Genomic DNA, 21,583 nt, shown 5'->3' on the forward strand with positions numbered 1-21,583 from the left:
TAATATCCATTCTTTCTCTTAAAAAATATTAGAATGATCTCCCAGATTGCAACAACATTTTACGTTGATACCCCATTTGATCCTCTTAGCATGCTGGGGTTATTAAGATCCGTATTACCACATTCCCTGAAAGAGAAAACTGGGCTTGTATCAGTTTAAATAACTAGTTTTTAATTGTGCAAGTTGATAATTTTCAAAGTGGGACTTCAAGGCCCTTTTGCACTTTTGTCACTTGATACATAATGTTCTAACAGGATTTCAACAATGTTTGGCCACATAACCTCTGATTATATGATACAGAATATAAGAAGTATTCAAAGAATCTAAATCTAAGCTCCAAATAAGCCTGTGGAGAAACAGCTGCCTTCATACATTTCCTGGGTTACTTCTGTCCCTGCAGCTCTGTGAAGACAGCAGACCTCAACACTTACCTTCCTCCCTAAGTGACTTAACATGTAAATCCAGCACCTTCATTTAGGATCAGTCTCAAATCAGAAATTTAGTCCTTGAAAAAAGGAAAACACCTCATCTTTAGTGTTTTGCAAAAGGGCTCAAAATTCTCCAGAGGTGGGAGAATGGAAGGAAAAAGGGCTGTTGGCCTTGGAATCAGCTAGCATAGGTTCTAGTCCTAGATCAGCTGCTCTGTCTTCTTAGATAAGACACCGAGTCCCTTTGAACCTCGATAGCTTCATCTATAAGAAGGAAGTAGTGGAAAGGAGCCGGATCACGTCTTCCCCGAGTCTCTGCAATGTCTCACACCTGGTGAGGGGCGGTCACCATGATCACAATTAACAATCCGTTCCTCCCCCTGGACAATTTTAAAAGCTCTGAGTAATAAACTGACTTGGGGGGAAAGGTCTAGACAACTGCTAACAACTAGATGGATAATGAATGGTCTTGTTCTTGAACTACTCTCTCCAAAATGAGGCACGCGGGGTTTGAAATGTTAAAAAGTGGTAGCCAGGAGGGAGTTAACCAGTCATGGAGTTCTCATGGGACAAATACCGCATGAGGACTACCACAAACTCTTATCTCATAGGACCACGGAGTAGGCAATTAAGGGTTTTATGGGGATCCAGCTTTGTTGAGAGAGCTCATGGGATTATTTTCTTTACATTAAGTAATTATTTTCGCTAACTCACAAATCAAGCTAAGGTATCACCTCTAGGATTGTAACTGAATATAAACATTGGGAGATAAAAACACAGGTTCTATCATAAATATGACAGGTGTATCCCATAAATTGGTGCTTCTCTTAATTCACCTTAAATATTTGAACTGTTTAGAAAAAAAAATATAAACCCTGACAAAATATCAATGTAAAGGCGACTACACTGCCATCTATGTTGTAGAATCTGCAGTCAATAAGCAGGAGGGTCATTGCCAGGATTCTTTGTAATTAAAAATCTACAGATCCATCTCTTTTTGTTCCGAAGTTGAGAAAGATAATTTAACAAGAGTATAAACTTAAAGGTCATCAGATCCAAGACTATACCAAAGAGTAGCGAGCACTTACATTTCCTCAAACAAGGATTGCTGCAAAGAGATCAGAAAAAAAAAAAGTACTGGTAACATGTAACATATTTATAGTTTCATCACTGAATAAAGTACTTTTTTACATCCAAAGAAAATAAGCATTGTTCTTGTATTCATGCTGCTTAAGTCTGATGAAGAAAATAGACAACAAACAAGAAAGCATGCTAAGAAGCACATAATTACATGCAGAGAAAAATACAGGCTTTATATATAAGATAAGCAAATAATTATATATAGAAAATTGAAAGAAAAAGAATTCTACTTTATACTGGTGTACTAGAATGTTTTCTCAGGAAAGCTAACCTTTTGCCAAGACAGAAAAGTGACACAGAACCAGCTTGGGAATGCTTGTTTTGAGGAAAATGAAAAGTATATAATAAAGGCCCTGAGTTTCAAGAAAGTGACAGAATCTGAAGCAGCATAGGTAATAAGATCTTTTTTGGCAGTTTTCATTTCCATATCCTCCTAGAGCAAAACCTGCAAACCAAGCAAAAATCAGACCAGTCATCACCAACAGCAAACCTTTCATCAGGGTCCTGGTCTGGATCATAGGACCAGAAGCCGTGGTCCTGGGATTCACCATTAACTTCATTTTGCAAATCATATGTACCCACTAATCTGGGAAACTGTGTAGCCATCAAATTCAAAATGAATCTTATAATCTGTGGATTTAAAAGGCTGTGATGTGAGTAGTTCTTATAATTAACCAGTGCTGTTGGAATAATTGACCTCTACCCTATTGAGGTGTGACTGAGTGGCATACTCCTACAGCAAGGTATTTTGTCTGTTTAATCCTCGTTCCTTTGTCTATTTGATTCACACTGATGAACATGAGGTCTCTTGTCTTAGTAGGAATACCTCCTGTTCTTACTACTGCTTGTGGCTTGAACCTCATCTCTAGGTCATGGTGCAACCAGAGTCCAGAGTGTGGTGATTGTGTGGTGGACAGTACAGAGAGGATCATTTGAGTTTAAATGCCCAATTTCTCAATTTTCTACCTATGAAACCTTTGGAAAACATTTGTGAAAAAGTTGGCCTAATAGTATTCTCTACATCATAGTGTAATAATATAGTGTAGTATAGTTGGGAAGATTAGATGAGATTTTATGGATATGTATACTAATATTTGTACATATATAGTTGTGTATATTAGTATTATGAGACCATTATTTGGGTTTACCTTAGAAAATTTATATTTGATGAATAAAAAGAAGGTAGGGACAGTCTGGAACAGCCATTTCAGCTGTTGAGAAGCAGCGAGGACACTATTGGGTCTTGTAACTATTAGAAAGAAATAGCTAGCTCATGCTGGGCCTCTAATAATTCATTGCATTTCTAGCTAAATCTTCCTAACAGATATATGTCATCCCATGTTTTTGGTTCCGGTTAAAGTAATGGTTGGGTTCTGTTATTTCACATTCACTTTCCTCTTTTCAGGTTTTGGGATATAACCTTAATTCTCTGATGGGTCCATCTTATAAACAAAGGAACTGTCTTCTAGGGATTTTGGCAGGTCATACGGCCAAGGGCCAACACCACCTATAAAATTTCCATTAGTCCATCGTGACTTTGTCTGATGACTTCAAGGAAAATAAATGTTGAATTTCTTCTGAAGATGTTCTGTTCTATCAAGAACATATAACCCCCAGTAAAGTAAATGCACTAGGAGCTATGTCGACACACGGAGCTGTGTCTACTCAGACAGTATAATCGCTGCTTCTCTTGGGGACTGAAGTGGGAGAATGATCACTCCCAGGGGCACCTACTCCCTCTATGCACCTATAAATCCCTCTGGATAACAGGTGTTGGTCTCTAACATCCCAACATGACTCCAGTTAACATCCTTTTAGAACGACCAGTCTGTGTGCCAAAGGACTTTTGGTGTTCATTTGTTGACCTTAATGTACAAGACTGCCTGTTTCACTAAGTGGCTTTCTTTCGCACTGATGTTATTACTATGAGCCTGCACAGTGTCCAGCTCAAAAACTATCCCCAGTTAAAACTGATGTTTGTGGTCACGTAGGATGCTCTCTTCTTAGAGTTGCTCATCACTTTACAGGGTGAATTTGGAGACTTCCATTTGTCCTTACAGCAGTCCTATGTGATAGGTTGAAGAATATTTTATATCTGCAATCTAATAATTACCTCCTTTTAAATCTTTCTGTCTCTAGAACCTTTCAGTCTGTGCAACTAGGTAAACAAATAGCTTCCGCAACAGGAGTTTTTCCTTCCTTGGAAAATTGAAGACCTGCAAATTGAAGACCCCAGGTGAAATTGTGACACCTTCCTTGAAGAAGAAGGTAAGTTTCTAGCGCAGTTCTCTGTGATCTGTTCAGATTATAGTAAAAGAAGATGGACCGTGTAAAGGTACAAGGCAGTCATTTTCCAATGGAATTATCAGTTTGGTATCCTAAGTTTTAATATTTTCAGACTTTCATGCTGTTTAGTCAGTCTACCACAACAACATCCATTAATGAGAAAAATCCTGATTTATTCCAACAGAAGAAGATGGTATTATTTCCATCATTTAAAATCCCTTTATATAAGAAAGCATTTAGCAAATGGCAGGCACTCAGTAAATGTTTGTTGATACAATGAGCAAAAAAAAAAATGGGTGAATGAATGAAGAGAATCAATGAATGAACAGAGTGCCCTGTTTATTGATCTCATTGTGAAATACATAGACCTGTTCTACCAAACCCAGCCTCATGCATAACTTTACATAGGATATTTATGGGATCTTCATCAAAAGTTTTAGACTTTTTTGATTAAGGACTTCACAAAAAGAGATATGGTTTAGATTGCAACCCACCACACACATGTACACACACACACACACACACACACACACACACACACACACACACACAGCATAAACAAAACAGCTTACCCTTTGACTTGAAATTTATCTTTACTTTGTTCTTTTTTTATCTTAAATGAATTAACATAAGCAAACAAGAAAAGCTGTGAATATTATGTACTACATATGTTAGAAATTACTACTGATAATAGCAGGCATATGTAACTCAATTTAATTTTTGAAAAACATGCTGGTTTTGATCCCCTATTTGGTTTCACTGATGGATTTTGACCTGCTGTTTGTGAAACACTATGTTGGAACAATCCGTGGTAAATTAATTCTCAAAAAGTTACCCCAAACTAATAAATGGAAGTCTTAATTATTAGTAATTAGACAAATATAACAATTTATATTAATAATATACTTTGTACTAAAAAGGCATTTGTGGAATATTCTTCTTGATTATGTTCCAATAAATGTAAACCTATTTCTCTTTTTTGATTTTAATATTTTCATTGGTCATAGTCTCAGGAGAACTTTAAAAAAGCTATTGACATTATTATATTGAATGTATGTGGAATATACTGAAAAAATTATGTTAATGAAGAATATGTTCTTAGAAAAATATCAGTGAAATGCATATGAATTCTGTTTCCTTAGATTTTTCATCTGAAGTCTTAGAGAAGTTAGCATTGAAGGTGCTCTTTACAGAGATTCTTTTGTACCGCATTAACGACCATTTCTTTACTGGTTTATTCAACCAACAACAGTTTGCTGACAGTTGGCTATGAGTTGTGCATTATGATAAACACTGTACACAAAGATAAATCTGCTAAGGCTTCTCTAAGTTTCAATTCCATAGGCAATAGGTGGGCACATATGTAAGTATAATAAGGTTTCTTCCCCCCACCCAATGGTAAAGTAGCTACATCTTCATATTGCAGAGGGAAAAAAATGATCTTTAGAGAATTGAGAAATCATGTTCAAATTATTAAGTGAAAAGGCTAAACTCTAAACCAGGCGTCCAGCCCTAAAATTCAAGCTCTTTTTACTACTTCAAACTGACTTACAATTATGGAATTATTTAGTCATCAGTCTCTTTAATTATTTTCTATTATAGGCTCAAATGTATACAAGGGACACTGGGTTATACAGAAACAAAATTTAAAATAGCATAATTAGGTTTTTAGGCATTAAGACTTGAATCCAGATTGATAGGGATTTGACTCCACATGACTTAGGACAGTGTCTGGCAGGCAGGACCATGTTGCTGATATTGTTAGAGTTAAAAAGACATGGTCTCTAGCATGCATTTACTATCCATTTGAGAGGACACCACTTTAATAGTCTTCAATATTGACTCCTTCTCCTTTTCTAAATCTGCTTGTTAACTCAGGGTTCATTTTCTCAGCTTTCCCAGTGATTTGGGTCTCTCTCCAGGTGTGACCTAAATGGCAGCATGGCCTGGAGTGATTACCCTGGAGGTGGTGACCAGTGAAAGGATTCAGGCATATATTGAGGATGGTTTTTAAAAATTTTTTTCTAGTTGTTGATGAACCTTTCTTTTATTCATTTATTGATATGTGGTGCTGAGAATTAACCCAGCGCCTCACACATGCTAGGCAAGTGTTCTGCCACTCAGCCGCAATCTCAGTCCATGAAGATGGGTTTTTAACAGATTGTGCTCATGAATTACATGTGGTGTGTGAGGGAAAGAGAGTGAAAGCTGAATAATTCTAGTCTCACATGATTGTTGTAGAAGAGTTTATTAAGTTTGACCAATATTTAACATGGATTTTGAAAATTTGAGTACATTATTTCATACTGAGATTAATTGGATGAAATCATTGGTACAACCTCCAATAGATCCTCCAATAGATCCCCTGCAGAAACCATGCAAAGGTGGCGTCTCAAAACCTGTAGCTGTTATTATTCCTAAAGCAATTTTCTGTTGCTATTACTTGCAAAAGTGACATGTTTGCTTAAATAAGTTTAAATTTAAATTCTGAGTTTATCCAGAGCAACCTCTTTAGGGATCTCGTTCCAATCCTTTTGTTGGGTTTCTTTATTGTTGTTGTTGTTATTTGTTTTTCCTCCAGCAATTATATATCTTGCTAATACCATTAATAATCGTAGCATTTATTTAACAATATTAATACCTATCACTTACTGTGTGCTGTGTATTGACTAGTGTTGTAAAGGATTTAAACATTTTGACTCTTCACATTCTCCAAATAGTCTTGTGAGGCACTGTTACCATGGGTGTTTTTAAAAGGTTATGTTTTTATTACTGTATAGTAGTTTTTCTTAACTGTGGGGTTCATTTAGACATCTTCATAAAGGCATTTAACATAATTTACTTCATTTCAATCACTGATATTATCCCCTTAACTCCCTTCCTTCTTCCCCTAATTCCCTTCCTCTTCTCCACTGATCTTCCTTTTAATTTACTTCATAATTGGTAATTATAGTTATACATAAAAGAATTCATTGTGATGTATGTATACATGTGCATAGCAATAATTTGGTCAACTTTTTTTTTCTGCATTTCCTCCCCCTTTCCCATCCCTCCTCTATTTCCTTGATCCCCTTTCTCTACTCCACTGTACCCACTTTTGTTTCCGTGAGATTCCCCCTTTTAAAGTTTTCATTAGTGCATTATAGTTATACATAATAGTGCGGCTCACTTTCACATAATCATGTGCACAGAATATAATTTGTTCCACTTCAATCCCCAGAATTTCCTCTTCCCCCGCTCCCCTTTTCTTCTGTTCCCCTTCCTCTACTTTTCTGGTCTTCCATTTATTACATGCTGTAAAAAATCTGTGTTTTATAGGTACACATAAAGGCGAAATTCTCTGTGGGATATTCATATATGTACACAGCATGCTTCGGTCAATTTCATTTGGTGGTTCCTCCCTTTTCCTGTCCCTCCTCTTTCCACCTCGATCCCCTTCTGTTTTCATGGGATTTCCTCCCCCTTTTTCCTCCTTATTTTTCTCTAGAAGGAAAACATTCGACCCTCGGCTTTGTGAGTCTGGTTTATTTCACTTAGCATGATGTTCTCTAGTTCCATCCATTTGCAGCAAATGCCGTAATTTCATTCTTTTTTTTTTTATTTCTAAGCATTTTATTTTATTTTTTATGTTTTTTTAAAAATTTTACAGACTACATTTTGATTCATTGTAAACAAATGGGGTATATCATTTCGTTTCTATGGTTTTGCATGATGTGGATTCATACCATTCATGTAATCATACATGTGCATAGGGTAATGATGTCTGTCTCATTCTACTATTTTTCATACCTCTGCCATTTCCTCTATGTAATCTAAAGTTCCTTTATTCTTCTCTCACCCCCAGCCTCCACTCCCATTATATATCATCATTCACTTATCAGGGAAAACATTTGGCCTTTGGTTTTTGGGATTGGCTTATTTCACTTAGCATGATATTCTCCAATTCCATCCATTTATTTGCAAATACCATAATATTATTCTTTATGACTGAATAATATTCCATTGAATATTTCTATTTCCAAAGAAATACCACAATTTCTTTATCCATTCATCTGTTGTTCTAGGTTGGTTCCACAATCTAGCTATTGTGAATTGAGCTGCTTTAAATATTGATGTGGCGTCAGCACTGTAGTATGCTGATTTTAAGTCCTTTGGGTATAAACTGAGGAGTGGGATAGCTGGGTCAAAAGGTGGGTCCATTCCAAGCTTTCTGAAAATTCTCCACACTGCTTTCCAGAGTGGCTGTACCAATTTGCAACTCCACCAGCAATTTAAAAGTGTGCCTTTTTCCCCACATCCACGCCAACATCTATTATTGTTTGTGTTCTTGATAATAGCTATTCTAATTGGAGTAAGACAAAATCTTAGAGTTGTTTTAATTTGCATTTCTCTAATTAGTAGAGATGTTGAACACTTTTTCATGTATTTATTAATTGCTTGTATATTTTCTTCTGTAAACTGTCTGTTCAGTTCCTTGGCCCATTTATTGATTGGGTTTTTTGTATTTATGGAGAAAAAGTAGCCGGTTTAACAAATGGTGCTGGGAAAATTGCAAATCCTTATGCAGTACAATGAAATTAAACCCCTGTCTCCCACCCTGCACAAAACTCAACTCAAAATGGATCAAGGACTAATGAATTAGACTAGAGATCCTGCACCAAATAGAAAACAATGTAGGCCTGAATCTTCATCATGTTGGCTTAGGACCAGACTTCCTTAACAAGACTCCCAAAGCACAAGAAATCAAATCAAAGGATCAATAATTGAGATGGATTCAAACTAAAAAGCTTTTTCTCAGCAAAGGATACAATCAAGAATGTGAAGACAGAATCTACAGAATGGGATAAAATCTTTTCCACACACACTTCAGATACAGCACTAATCTTTAAAATTCATAAAGAACTTACCAAAATTTACACCAAAAATACATAATTTCATTCTTTACAGCTGAGTAAAACTCCTTTGTTTATATACGCCACATTTTCTTTACCTACTCATCTGCTGACATGCACCTGGGATGGTTCTATAACTTGACTATCGTGAATTGTGCTGCAATAAATATTGTTGTTTTTATATTATTATAGTATGCTGATTTTCACTTCTTTTGGATAAATGCCAAGAAGTGGGATATCTAGGTAAAAGGTGATTCCATTCCTAGTCTTTTGAGGAATCTTCACAGTGATTTATACTAATCTGCAGTCCCATCAACAATATAATATAATATATTATAAGTACTATGTGTGTACCTGTTCCTCACATCTTCACCAGTGTTCCTTTGTATTCTTGACGATTGCCATTCTAACTGGAGTGAGATGATATATCATTGTAGTTTTGATTTGCATTTCCCTGACTGCCAAGGATGCTGAATGCTTTTTAAATTTATTTTTTGGCCATTTGTTTTTCTTCTTTTGAGAAACGTCTGTTCAGTTCTTCTACCCATTTATGGATAGGATGATTTGATATTTTGGTGTTAAGTTCTTTGACTTCATTGTATATTCTGGATATGAACCCCCTTTCAGAGGAGTAGCTGGCAAAGATTTTTTCCTATCCCGTTGGCTCTCTTTTCATGTTCTTGTTTCCTTTGCTGTTAAGAAGCTTTTGAATTTGAAGTCACCCCACTTACTGATTCTTGGTTGTAGTTTTTTGAGTGTTAGGACTCTTATTAAGGAAGTTTGGCTGGTCTTTCATGGAGAACAGTTCTCTGAGGAGTGAACGGGATCTAAGTTTTCTTGGACTTCAGATAAATCATAGCTGCATGGGTGATAACCTCATGCTTCACAGTATTTCAAAACCAGAAAGGCTACAAGGTATCACTGTAATCAGACCATCATCTAATAGGACATCCGGAAAGACTAAATGAGATAATACTTACTCTTCACAGACTACCTGGCATGCTGTGTTCAGTTAATATAAATGTTACCTGAATCTGGAATGGCGATGATAAAAGTAGAAGTTATTTATAGAGGAAGGACAAGCTTTCAGCCCAAATGGACATCTGTAATAAGTATTTGAAGACAATCCAAACGTTTTGTCTGAGTTGGATCTGGAACTAGCAGAGTACAAACTTCTGCCAATTGTCAGAGCGAGGTCAGAAGAGGCCAGTCTCAGGGTTACTGGGATCATGGCACGTTTATGTCATTTGGGTGACTTTGGCGTGGGTACTGTGAATCATCTCCCATGCATAAGTAACTTATCCAGTTTCTTTCCTTGTTTTTGACTGGTGATTTTGACTGGTGAAGCGCAATTCCAAGATGGCATACGTGGAGAACAATACTAAGGTGAATGAGTTTAGACTGTTGGGATTGACCGACACCCCAGAGCTGCAAGGGCCGCTCTTCATAATGTTCACCATCATCTACCTCATCACCGTCATTGGGAACCTGGGGATGATCCTGTTGATCCTGCTGGACTCCTGTCTCCATACTCCCATGTACTTCTTCCTCAGTAACCTCTCCCTGGTGGACTGTGTTTACTCCTCGGCCGTGACCCCCAGGGTGATGGCTGGGCTCCTCACAGGGGATGAAGTCATCTCCTATGGTGGGTGTGCTGCTCAAATGTTCTTCTTCGTGGCCTTTGCCAGTGTCGACTGCTTCCTACTTGCTGTCATGGCCTACGACCGTCACGCAGCGGTGTGTAAGCCCTTGCATTACACCACCACCATGACCACGAGCGTGTGTGTCCGCATGGCGGTGGCCTGCTACGTCTGGGGCTTTGTCGAATCTGCCATCCACACCGGGTTCACCTTCTCCCTCTCCTTCTGCCATTCTCACGTGGTCCACCACTTTTTCTGTGATATCCCCGCAGTCCTGGCCCTCTCCTGCTCTGATATCTACACAAATGAGGTTGTGCTTTTCATCTTAGCAGCATTCAATGTCTTTTTTGCCCTGACAGTTATCTTGACTTCCTATCTGTTCATTTTCATTGCTATCCTGAGGATGGGTTCTGCTGAAGGACAGAAGAAGGCCTTCTCCACCTGTGCATCTCACCTCACGGCTGTGACCATGTTCTACGGAACTGTCATCTTCATGTACTTACAGCCCAGTGCTAGTCATTCCATGGACGATGACCAAATGGCCTCTGTCTTCTATACCATAATAGTTCCCATGTTGAATCCAATTGTCTATAGCTTAAGGAACAAAGAGGTTCATAATGCTTTCAAGAAAGCCATTGAGAAGGTGAGGACTCTTTTCCGCACATCATTTTAATGGGGAGATCATACAATCTGTATAGTCAATCAGTTATCTATTGTTGTGTAACAAACTGCCCTGAAACTTAGTGGCTTAAAACGATAGTTCATTATTTTTCGTAATTCTATGAATAGGGCAGTTCCTTTTTGTTTGGGCTTGTTCACAAGGTTGTTTATGTTCTAGAAGGCCAGCTGAGCCCGAAGGTGCAAGGTGGTCTCCACATTTCTGGATATTGATGCTGGCTACTTGCTAGGTCACCTTAGTTCATGGCTATACAATCTTATATCTTTCAAAGGCTGGATCAGCTTCTTTATGTAACATTTTCAGGCCAGTATTTAAACAGTATGAAGGTAAAACTGCAAGATTTCTTGGCGTCTAAACTCACCGACTCATATAGTTCTTTAGTATACTATAATGGTCAAAGTGAGTCAAAAGTTTGACCCGGATTTAAGTACGAAGAAAGAAATATTCAAAGACTTTGTGGCTACAGGGTTAAGGCTTTGTGGCTATCGGTTAATCCAGCAGGAAAAAAAAAAAAAAAAATTAGGTAAACTGTGGCAACAAAATACGGTGACATAAATCACAATTTATTTCTCAAATGGCAATAGCTCTTGTAGCAGTATGTAATGAACGGTGTAGACTGCTATGTCCTCTTCACCATTTTTGAATTGAGAACTGAACAGAGTATTGAAATCTTTCTTCATCATAAATATTCTACCTGGAGGAAAGCAGAAAGAGAAAAGATGAAAGGAAAGCAATGTTTTCTCTGTCAAGTGATGTAGCAGCTTCTCCTGTGACTTTTGAGCATACTCTATTATCAAGAATTCAACTACTTGGACACAACGAGAGGCAAAGCTGACTGTCTTGCTGAAAGGTCAGTACTCTGGAAGGAAAACAGAATGGGTTTCTGGAGAAAACTAGTCATCTTCCAAATGGTTTGTCCCTGAATCTGAACTAGCTTGTTTCCCCCCCTCTTTCCCTGGACCTTGCATTGCTTCTTCAAATAACTTTTTCTTGACCCTTCCATCTAAATTATTCTCCTAACCAATCCTTCACCTTCCTTTATCTTGGTCTCAGAATTTAAATGAATGTCTGAAATCACATTTCATATTGGCACAAATACTTAATTTCTATTTCTTCCGAGTCATGTGTAATGTTGCATAAATAACCTGGACTCTTACATGAGCTAGGTTATTTGAATGTATTTGAAAAGCAGAGATTATGATTTGCTCATGTATGAGATGCAAGGGTGAGAAAAATAGTAGCTCAGGTGTCTAAACCACTAGGAAGCCAAGTGGCCACTATGTGAGATGTGAGATTAAGGTAGTAGAAGGTTTGTAGTAGGAGGAGGCTGTGAGTCTTTTCTGTGGGCTTTCTTACCTTGAGGTGTCTCTTGGGTACTCTAGAAGTTTAATACTGGAATGAAGAAATAAATCGGGGAATTCTTAGCCTGTAGATGGTATGTAATGCCATGAGAATGAAGGATACCCATGAGGGAGCACAGGCAGAGAGGACTGGCTTGAGGGCTGAGCCCTGGGGAGCTTTCTCAGTGAGAGGAGGTGGTCTTGAAGTTCCACTAAAAACAAAACAATACTCCAAGCATCACTATTTTGGTAGTCATACTGAAATGAGAACTACAAAAATTTAGAGTCTTGCCTTCCCAGGCAGTGTTACCAACCACCAGACTCAGAATTTTTGAAGGAGTTGGGCACTACAAGTAAAACTAATTTAAATCTGGAAGGAACACTCAGGATCATTTCATTTGACATCTCACTCCTATACATGAGGAAAATGTCTGCCCCTGGGCCTTGCCTGCTTATCTGGGGCTTTTTGAGATCTAATCTACATACCAAGTACCTCTTCCAACTTCCCATGGGTGTCCTTCCATTGAGCATCTCTAGCATACACACACACACACACACACACACACACACACACACACAATCTATGACTTAAAATAGGGTTATATTCTGATAAACCTGAGTCAAAAATTTCCTAAATTGAAAATGGATTTAATACCCTAATAAACCATCAAATATTGCAAAAATCACAAATTGAATCATTGTTAAACCAGGGACCATCTGTGTGTTTGTGTGTCTGTTTGCCTTTGTAATATAAGTTTAAAGATGGTACAGATTTTCAACTATTTTTTATCCACACATTCTAGAAGAGGGGCTGGCCTATCGTAGACACTCACTGAACACATATTTCTAATGAATTAAATATATTAAGTCCAGATTTCTCTGCTGGGGACAAGATTCTATTTATTTAGAGATAGTCTTGCTATATCACCTAGTAGACTGGCCTTGAACTCCTGGCCTCAAGTGATCCTCCTGACCCAGCCTCCTGAGTAGCTGGCACTACAGGTGCATGCCACCACACCTGGCATGGACCAAACTGCTAATGATGTCTCCTTTGATATCATCACTGTACTATTTCAGAGCCATCTCAAATATGTCAAGTCCTAAAGAACTCTCATTTCTTTGTCCTCTTACTCTGTTTCTTCCGAGTCATTTTTGTATCAGTAAATGGCAGTGACACTAAACCAATGATACTGAGTCATTCTTGAATTCTTCCTTTTCCATATTTACTGCCTTCTGTCCATCAGCATCGTCTTTAAATTGTGCCTGTATGTATACATCTATCATTAGTGTGTCCTTGTTCTTCATTTTCAATGCTGTGGACCCAGTCCAAGCAACTCTCCTACCACCTGCATCTCTATCATAACCTCCAACACAGTCATCTTTTCACCACCCCCCTTGTGTGTGTGTGTGTGTGTGTGTGTGTGTGTGTGTGTGTGTGTGTGTCAGTGTTAGGGATTGGTCCCGGGCCTCAAGCATGGTGGACAAGCACTCTACCACTGAGCTACACCCAGTCCTACCCCTTGTCTCTGTGCTCCAAGACCATGACCTTCATCAGTTCATGGAGCCCACGGATTCCTTTTACACAGAAGACTTCTCTTGCTATTCTCCTGCCTGGAAAACTCGTTCTGTGTCTTTTGAAGTTACCAGCTCAGCTTCATTTTTCAGGTGCCGCCTTAAATCCATTTCTGTTGGATTTTACTTTTGTAAACAGTTTTTGCTTTGTTCTTCTGTTCAAAATTGCTTTGGTTATTCAGGGTATTTTGAGGTTTCAATCAAATTGTAGGATTGTTTTTACTGTATTTGTAAAAATTTCATTAGGATTCTGATAGGAATTGCCTTCAATCAGTAGCTCGCTTTGGGTAGTATGGGTGTTTCAACAAGATGAACTCCAATTCATGAAAATGTATCCCCTGATTCATTTTCATTTGTTTGTGTCCTCAAGTTTTGTCATCAGTGTTTTATAGTTTTCAGCCTATAGATCTTTCACCTCCTGAGTTCAATTTATTCCTAAATATTTTTTGTAGCTATCGTCGATTGGATTGTTTTCTGGATTTATTCTTTACATAGTTTGCTTTTAATGTACAGAACTATTACTGGTTTTCATAAGTTGATATTGTATCCTACAAGTTCATTTGATTTATTCATTAGTCCTAATATTTTAAAGGGGTCTTTTAGGTTCCATATATATGTATGTATATACATACATATATGGGTTCCATATTTTATATATATATATATACACATATGTATCAATATATATATGATTATATTATCTGCAAACAGAGAAAATGCCATTTCCTTATTTCCCATTAGGTTGTCTTTCATTTCTTTCTGTTGCTGAATTGCTTTGAGTACCATATTGCTTCCAGTACCATACTGGAAAGAAATGACAAGCATGGGCCTCCTTGTCTTTATTCTTGAACTGAGAGAAAAAACTTTCAGCTTCGACCATTGAGAATGATCTTAGCTGTAAGTTTGTCACACGTGGCTTTCATTGCAACCTTTCTGAGGAATCTCCACACTGCTTTCCAGAGTGGCTGCACTAATTTGCAGCCCCACCAGCAATGTATGAATATACCTTTCCCCCCACATCCTCATCAACACCTGTTGTTGCTTGTATTCTTGATAATCGCCATTCTAATTGGGGTGAGATGGAATCTTAGGGTAGTTTTGATTTGCATTTCTCTTATTAATAGAGATGTTGAACATTTTTTCATATATCTGTTGATTGCTTGTACATCTTCTTCTGTGAAGTGTCTGTTCATTTCCTTAGCCCATTTGTTGATTGGATTATTTGAATTCTTGGTGTAGAGTTTTTTGAGTTCTTTATATATTCTGGAAATTAGTGCTCTATCTGAAGTATGAGTGGCAAAGATATTCTCCCACTCTGTAGGCTCTCTCTTCACATTGCTGATAGTTGTTAGTATTCTATGGAGGATTTTTGTGCCTATGTTCGTCAGGGATACTAGCTTATAATGTTCTTTTGTAGTATCCTTTTTTGGTTTTGATAACAAGGTAATGTTGGCCTCATAAAAAGAGTTTAGAAGTACTATCTCTTCTTCAATGTTTTTGGAAATTTTAAGAATTGTTGGGATTAGGACTCCTTTAAAAGTTGTGAAGAATTAAACAGTGAAGGAATTGGTTTCTAGATTTTTCTGTAATAGATTTAAAAAAATATTGATTCAATCTCTTTTATCCTTATGGGCTAGTTTAGATTTTATATTTCTTCATGATTTAGTCTTTGTAGATTGCATGTTCCCAGGATTTATCCATTTATTCTGAATTATTCAGTTTGTTCTTAGTGACTACTGGATGCCAGCAACCCTTCCTTTTTCATGAGTAACAAAAACTTCTGCAGGTATTGCTAAATGGTCCTTAGAAGGACAAATTCACTTCTATTTGAGAACCACTGGTCTAAATAATTGGAATATTAAAAATATGTGCAGTTAAAATGACTTTTTATGGAGTACTTTCTTAGTCCATTTGTGGATTATAACAGTATGTCTGAGACAAAGTAATTTATGAAGAACAAAATTTTATTTTCCCATAGATGTGGAGGCTATGAAGTCCAAGTTCAAGACACCCGTGAATTCGGCTGTTTGGCAAGGCCTATATCTTCTGGAGAGGAGGAACACTGTATTCACATTATGGAAGGTGAAGGGCAAGGTCACCAAATGCCGTGTGAACCTTCTTCATAAGTGTCTGAATTTCATTCATGATAGAGAGAAGCTCTGCTGATGTAATTGCACCTTAAAGGCCTTGCTCGTGATACTGTCACATTGGCAACATCTGAATTTTGGAGGGAGCATATGAAAATCACCATGATTTTTCATAACCACCCCCCACGTTCATGTCCTTTTCACATGCAAAATATATTCTTTCCATCCCAGTATCCCTAGGTCATCTTACTTGTTCCCGCAGCAGCTTGAAAATCTGAAGTCCAGAGTCTCATCAGTATCAGATGTGGGTAAGATGCAAGGCACAATTCATTATGAGGCAAATTTCCCTTCAGCTGTGATCCTGTGAAGTCAAACAAGTTACATTCTTTGAAACCACAGTGATGGGACAGGCATAGGATAGACATTCCTGTGACGGGCTGACAAATTTGGCTCCTTGGAAATGTTACAGGTCAGGCTATCTGGGCAATGACTAAACAGACTCCATTTTGCTCTGAGACTCCATGTTACATAGGAAATGCTTCTCCCATGGGGACACCCCGCCTTTGTAGCCATCAACAGTTACTTACCATGACGTGTTTGGCAATAGAAAATGACAAAATGACAATTCTTATGTAAAGAAAAATTATTCTCTTTTTGATTCTAAACAATATACCATGCTAATGGTGATGTCAGCAGTGATTGTTTAGATGTTGGTAACCATTCTTTCGTTTGTACTTAAGGTTATTTTGACCCACTTCCCCCTCTGCTAATGATTTCAGATCTCATGATGTTAGTTTGTAATTTTAAATCATAGCAACAGACACTTATGATTGATGTAATGACTTATGGTATAAAAACTCCTGCAACCCTATGCTTGGGGCTGTTCTCTCAATAGCCATTTTTGGGACATTGTGTGAGACAGTCAGCCGACCAGTTAATACTCAAATTTGGACTTCTCAGTGATGATCGGTCTGTTCTTAAGTTGCGCCCCACAACAATTCCCACTCCAAAAGAGAGAAATAGGCATGGAAACAAGTAAGGAAAAAATTCAACAATGCAAACATTCAATTTCAAGTCTCCACAATGATCCTATTTGACCTAAGTCTCACTATCAGGCATACTGTGATGGAGATTGGGTTCCTAAGACCCTAAAGAGCCCATTTCCTCCATTTTCCTGGAGTCTCATGGGAACCCCAAAGGACCCATGACTTTGCTGGGTCTTTATTTATTTATTTATTTATTTTTAAATTTTTAAAAATTTTTTAATTTGCTGGGTCTTTGTAATGAGACAAGGAAATAATAGGAATTGCTATAGTTGTGTGTTATGTAATAACAAGCTGTATTTGGTATTTGTCTGGACTTATAAAACTAAAATCATAAAAGGCTCCTGGTGACAAACTTGCTGCGTGGCAGGATGACACTCCTGAACAATGCCGACATGAACCTTTATCTGTGATTGAGTGGTGGCTCCTAGTATAGCCGTGTTCTGGTCTTTATCAATGAAGACCAGAGCATGACTGGGCTGAAAATCACTACTTACACCCCTGGACTTCTGGAGCAAACTGTCAGCAGCACTGTGACCAGAGGACTCCACGTCTCTCTGTCTCTTGACTGCCCCGGCTGCTGTCCACTCCATCACTGATTGCTGATCGACAGTTGTCAGCGAGGCCAGATGACTAACCACCGCTCCCATGATGATGACTGCCATCCAGCCTCTGACTCACCGGACAATTGAGGACATCTGAAGACATCCGAGGATCTGAGAGAGGCTGTGGCTGAGAAGAATCCCCTCAGTCTTGCTGACTGACTTCTTGGCTAAGAGATGTTGCACTGAGTAAGTCCATGGGGACTGGACTCTAGGTGAATAAGGGAGTGAATCTTCAATGTATTTGTGACTTGCTGTTATTAGGAATGTTAAGTTGAGTGTGCATTGCATGAATAAAATCCACTTGTTGGAACCAGACTTGATTCCTCTCTTACTCACTGCTCGCGACAGTCTTGGCTACACAGCAGCTCTCAAGGAGTGGTGTTTGATGTCCATGACTCTCCCAGGCTACATTTGCACTCTTGGCTGTATGAGTCCGGGATGTTGGGGCCCGACCTGTCACCATGATTCTGCTGAGTCATGGTAACCCTGACAGGGTCCTCGGCAGCTTTCCTGCCTCTGTGGCAAGTGACCTTCTTTGAAATCCAGGTATCCATGCCTTCATAGCTCACACACGCTGCGTTCTTGCAGAATTTGCACCACATGGCTGCTGATGAGGGTCACTGCTTGTACTCCTAGAAGTGGGGACCTGAATTGCATCTGGTCTTGCCTGAACCATGGCTGGGACATCTCTGGAATGTGGAGCACAGAGACTTTGCAGGTCTTCCTGGGCAGCAAGTCCCAAGGTTATGTAGGCATGGATGTCCAGGCTCAAAACCGTTCTGCCCAGAAGGACTTGGCACTGTGGGTCTGTGATGGGTGTGGCAGCCTTTAAAGTGTTTTCAGGATTATTGTCCCATTACCTTGACAAATAGCATCTGACTTCCTTCTGGCAATACAATCTCCTCATCAAATGGTCTCTGGGCTACACTCTTGATTTCTTCCTAAGCATGGTTTTTAAATTCTTTACATGAATAGTCATTTTTCCAAATCTTTATATTCTGATTCTCTTTTCATTATATATTCCATTTTAAAATAATTTATCTTTTTACATATTTTGCCATGAGCAGTTTAGAGAAACCATGCAGTATCCCAAAACTTTATTGCTTAGTTTTTCTTCTGCCAAGTACCCTAGTTCATCACTCTGGCTTTCCTACTCCTGTCTCAGCTTCTGGTAGTCACTATTATATATTCTGGTTGACTTTTTAAAACATTCATATAGAGGAATTTATCTTTCCATAGCTGACCTATTTCATTTAACATGATGAGCTCCAGTTTCATTCATTTTGCAGAAAATAATAGGGTATCATCCTTTTTATGGATGAATAATATTTCGTGTGCGTGTATACCAGTTCTTTAAAATCCATTCATCCATTGATGAGCATCAGGATTGATCCAATAACTCAGCTATTGTGAATAAAAATGGCGGTGCAGGTATCCCTGTGATATGCTGATAGAATTTCTTGGAGGTGCAGTTGGAGGTGCAGGTGCAGGTGTTCCTCTGATATGCTGATATAATATCTTGGATATTTCAGAGCTTTGCAATACCAACTTGCTTATATCACTCCATAGATATACTTTAAGTTTTTGGTCTCTTTCTTGCTTTCCTCTTGCCTTAGGATTCTGTAATTTAAACTTTCCTAATTTTTCCATTAAGTTCAATGAACTTCTCTAAGTTCCTTAAGCAGCACAAATTCCTTGAAGGCTTAAGATATTTTACCCAGAATCTTAATTCTGTCAGGAACATTCTTTCTCTACCCTGGCAGATAATGCTAAAGGTTAACAATGATATAAAGGAATTAAAATTATTAGGCATTATCAGTGGAATGCAAAATGGTAGACCACTTTAAAAATAGTATTTGCAATGTTTTGTAATATTAAACATACGCTTACCATGTCAGCCCACAATTCCACTTCAATGTACTTACTCTAGTGAAATGCAAACCAATGTTCATAAGCAAACCTGTATGTTCACAGCAGATTTAATTGTAAATAATAAAAACTAGCAATAAAAATCTGGCTATATCCTTATAATTCTACTCAACAATGAAAAGGAACAAACTACCTATACATGAAGCAAATAGATGAATCTCATATATACATTTTGTTAGAGGAAAGGAACTAGACTCAAGAGGTTGTGTTCCATTGCATATTCCATTTATATGATCTCATTTTTTTCAAAGGAAAGATCTATATGGACAGAATCAGTAGATTATAGGAGCTAATGTTGACAGGATGGTTGGGTTATAAAAGAATAAAGAATTTTTTAGATTGATGGGACTGTTCTTTATTCTGAATGTGGTGGTGGGGACATGATCATATGCACACATTTGTCCAAACTCAGAACTGTACCCTGCAATACAAAATTTCACAGTACATAAGTTATACCTCTAGAGAAAAAAGCAAATGACAAAAAAAAAAAAAAAAAAAAAAAATCAAACCGAACCAACACAAACCCACAGATACATTTGTGTGCTAACTCAACAGGTCAAGCTAGGTGCCACAGGCAATTTAATTGCTGCTTCTTTAAGTAAGTGGAGTAAATATCTGCTGCTGCCTTCAGAAGAGGCCAGTTCCCTGGGGATCTTCATGTGTGTAAACTTCCTTCTGGGCCCCATTCATTGGCCTCTAAAATCCCAACGCAATCCTTCCTTCTGACATTTTAGCAGGAGTAGGAGCAGAGACACCTGGTAACTTATTTACTCTTCTGAATGGGAATAATTGTTGATATACATGGTGGCCTTTCCCCAAGCAGAATTTTCTGTGTGTCTGCAATTATTTATAGGGAAAACATCCCAAGGTGAAAATTATACGGAATGTGATTAAAATATAACCCATCACTGAGCTGTTTTATCTGTTTTCTTTTATTTGCTAATTACAGACACATTTCTGTGATCTACCCAGGCATGCTGATGATATCATTTCAGTCTCACAAATGAAGAAACTGAGGTGGGAATAAAGTAAGTAACAATTATAAGAGTGGTTTTTGACCGGTCCCTGAAAGAAAGAGCTTTTCTAAAGAAATATTGGCACTGTTCCCTGGCAGAGTTTCAGATTACAGAAAGTTCAGGATTTCTAGCACTTTTATTTAAGGAGCAAAGTAAGCTTTTATTTTCCATACTTTTTTTTTAGTTAGAATTATAATATATGTAAAAGCAATAAGGAACTTGATATTATGAATTACATGAGCTTAGAAAAGGATGTCATGAGCTTTTTTTTTTTTTTTTCTTTTTTCTTTTTTTGGGAAACAGGCTAGAGTCCCAATGGTGAACTACTTCCCTAAGTAGGAAGTTCAGGGTTGCTTATGAAACAGGAGGTGACGTCCCTAAAGATGGGAGAGATCATAAGGCAGATGATACTTTGACTGTGTAGGTGGGGATTTCATCCTGTGTACTATCTTCCTTTGTCATTGTGGAGGAAACTAACAAGAGCAGCTTGAACTCAAACGTCTTTAGACTCTAGAAAGGACATTATGAAATTATTTAGAGTCCTACTCCATTTCAAACTCCTTACTGCATAATTTCACCTTCTTTATAACATCTAGAAAAGTTGGTGGAGAAGCCGTTCAGAGTACATCTTGTAAAATCATTCACACCTGCAGGGGAATTCTGAATCTATTTCATACCAAACAAATGATTTCAGCAAATAATTTAACTTTTAAAACTCTCAGCTTTCTTATCTCAAAATATTGATAATAGTGTTACATTTTTGTTGTGAAAATTAAGGGAGATTTATATTTAAATCTATAATTCTCTTATTAGAATTCATAGAGAATAGCATATGCTATAAAGTGTTTTAGGTTATATCATCACATATGTATGAAATTTTATAAACACAAATGCCTGTAGAGAATAGCAATGCCAAATAAACTTGC

The 21,583-nt window shown here is 37.8% G+C and overlaps 1 protein-coding gene across 1 annotated transcript in view; it reads left to right on the top strand.

Moving 5' to 3' along the window:
- LOC306638915 (olfactory receptor 5B2-like) overlaps positions 1-21,583 on the top strand; it is a 50,750-nt gene that overhangs the window by 22,841 nt on the left and 6,326 nt on the right. Inside the window, exons 3-4 of the mRNA XM_079102370.1 lie at positions 3,708-3,836; positions 10,094-10,895. Coding sequence (XP_078958496.1) covers positions 10,106-10,895 — 790 coding nt within the window. The 5' untranslated portion in view covers positions 3,708-3,836; positions 10,094-10,105. The remainder of the gene's footprint in view (positions 1-3,707; positions 3,837-10,093; positions 10,896-21,583) is intronic.

Source organism: Sciurus vulgaris, assembly GCF_902686455.1.
Source record: "Sciurus vulgaris genome assembly, chromosome: 11".
Classification (NCBI taxonomy): Eukaryota; Metazoa; Chordata; class Mammalia; order Rodentia; family Sciuridae; genus Sciurus; species Sciurus vulgaris.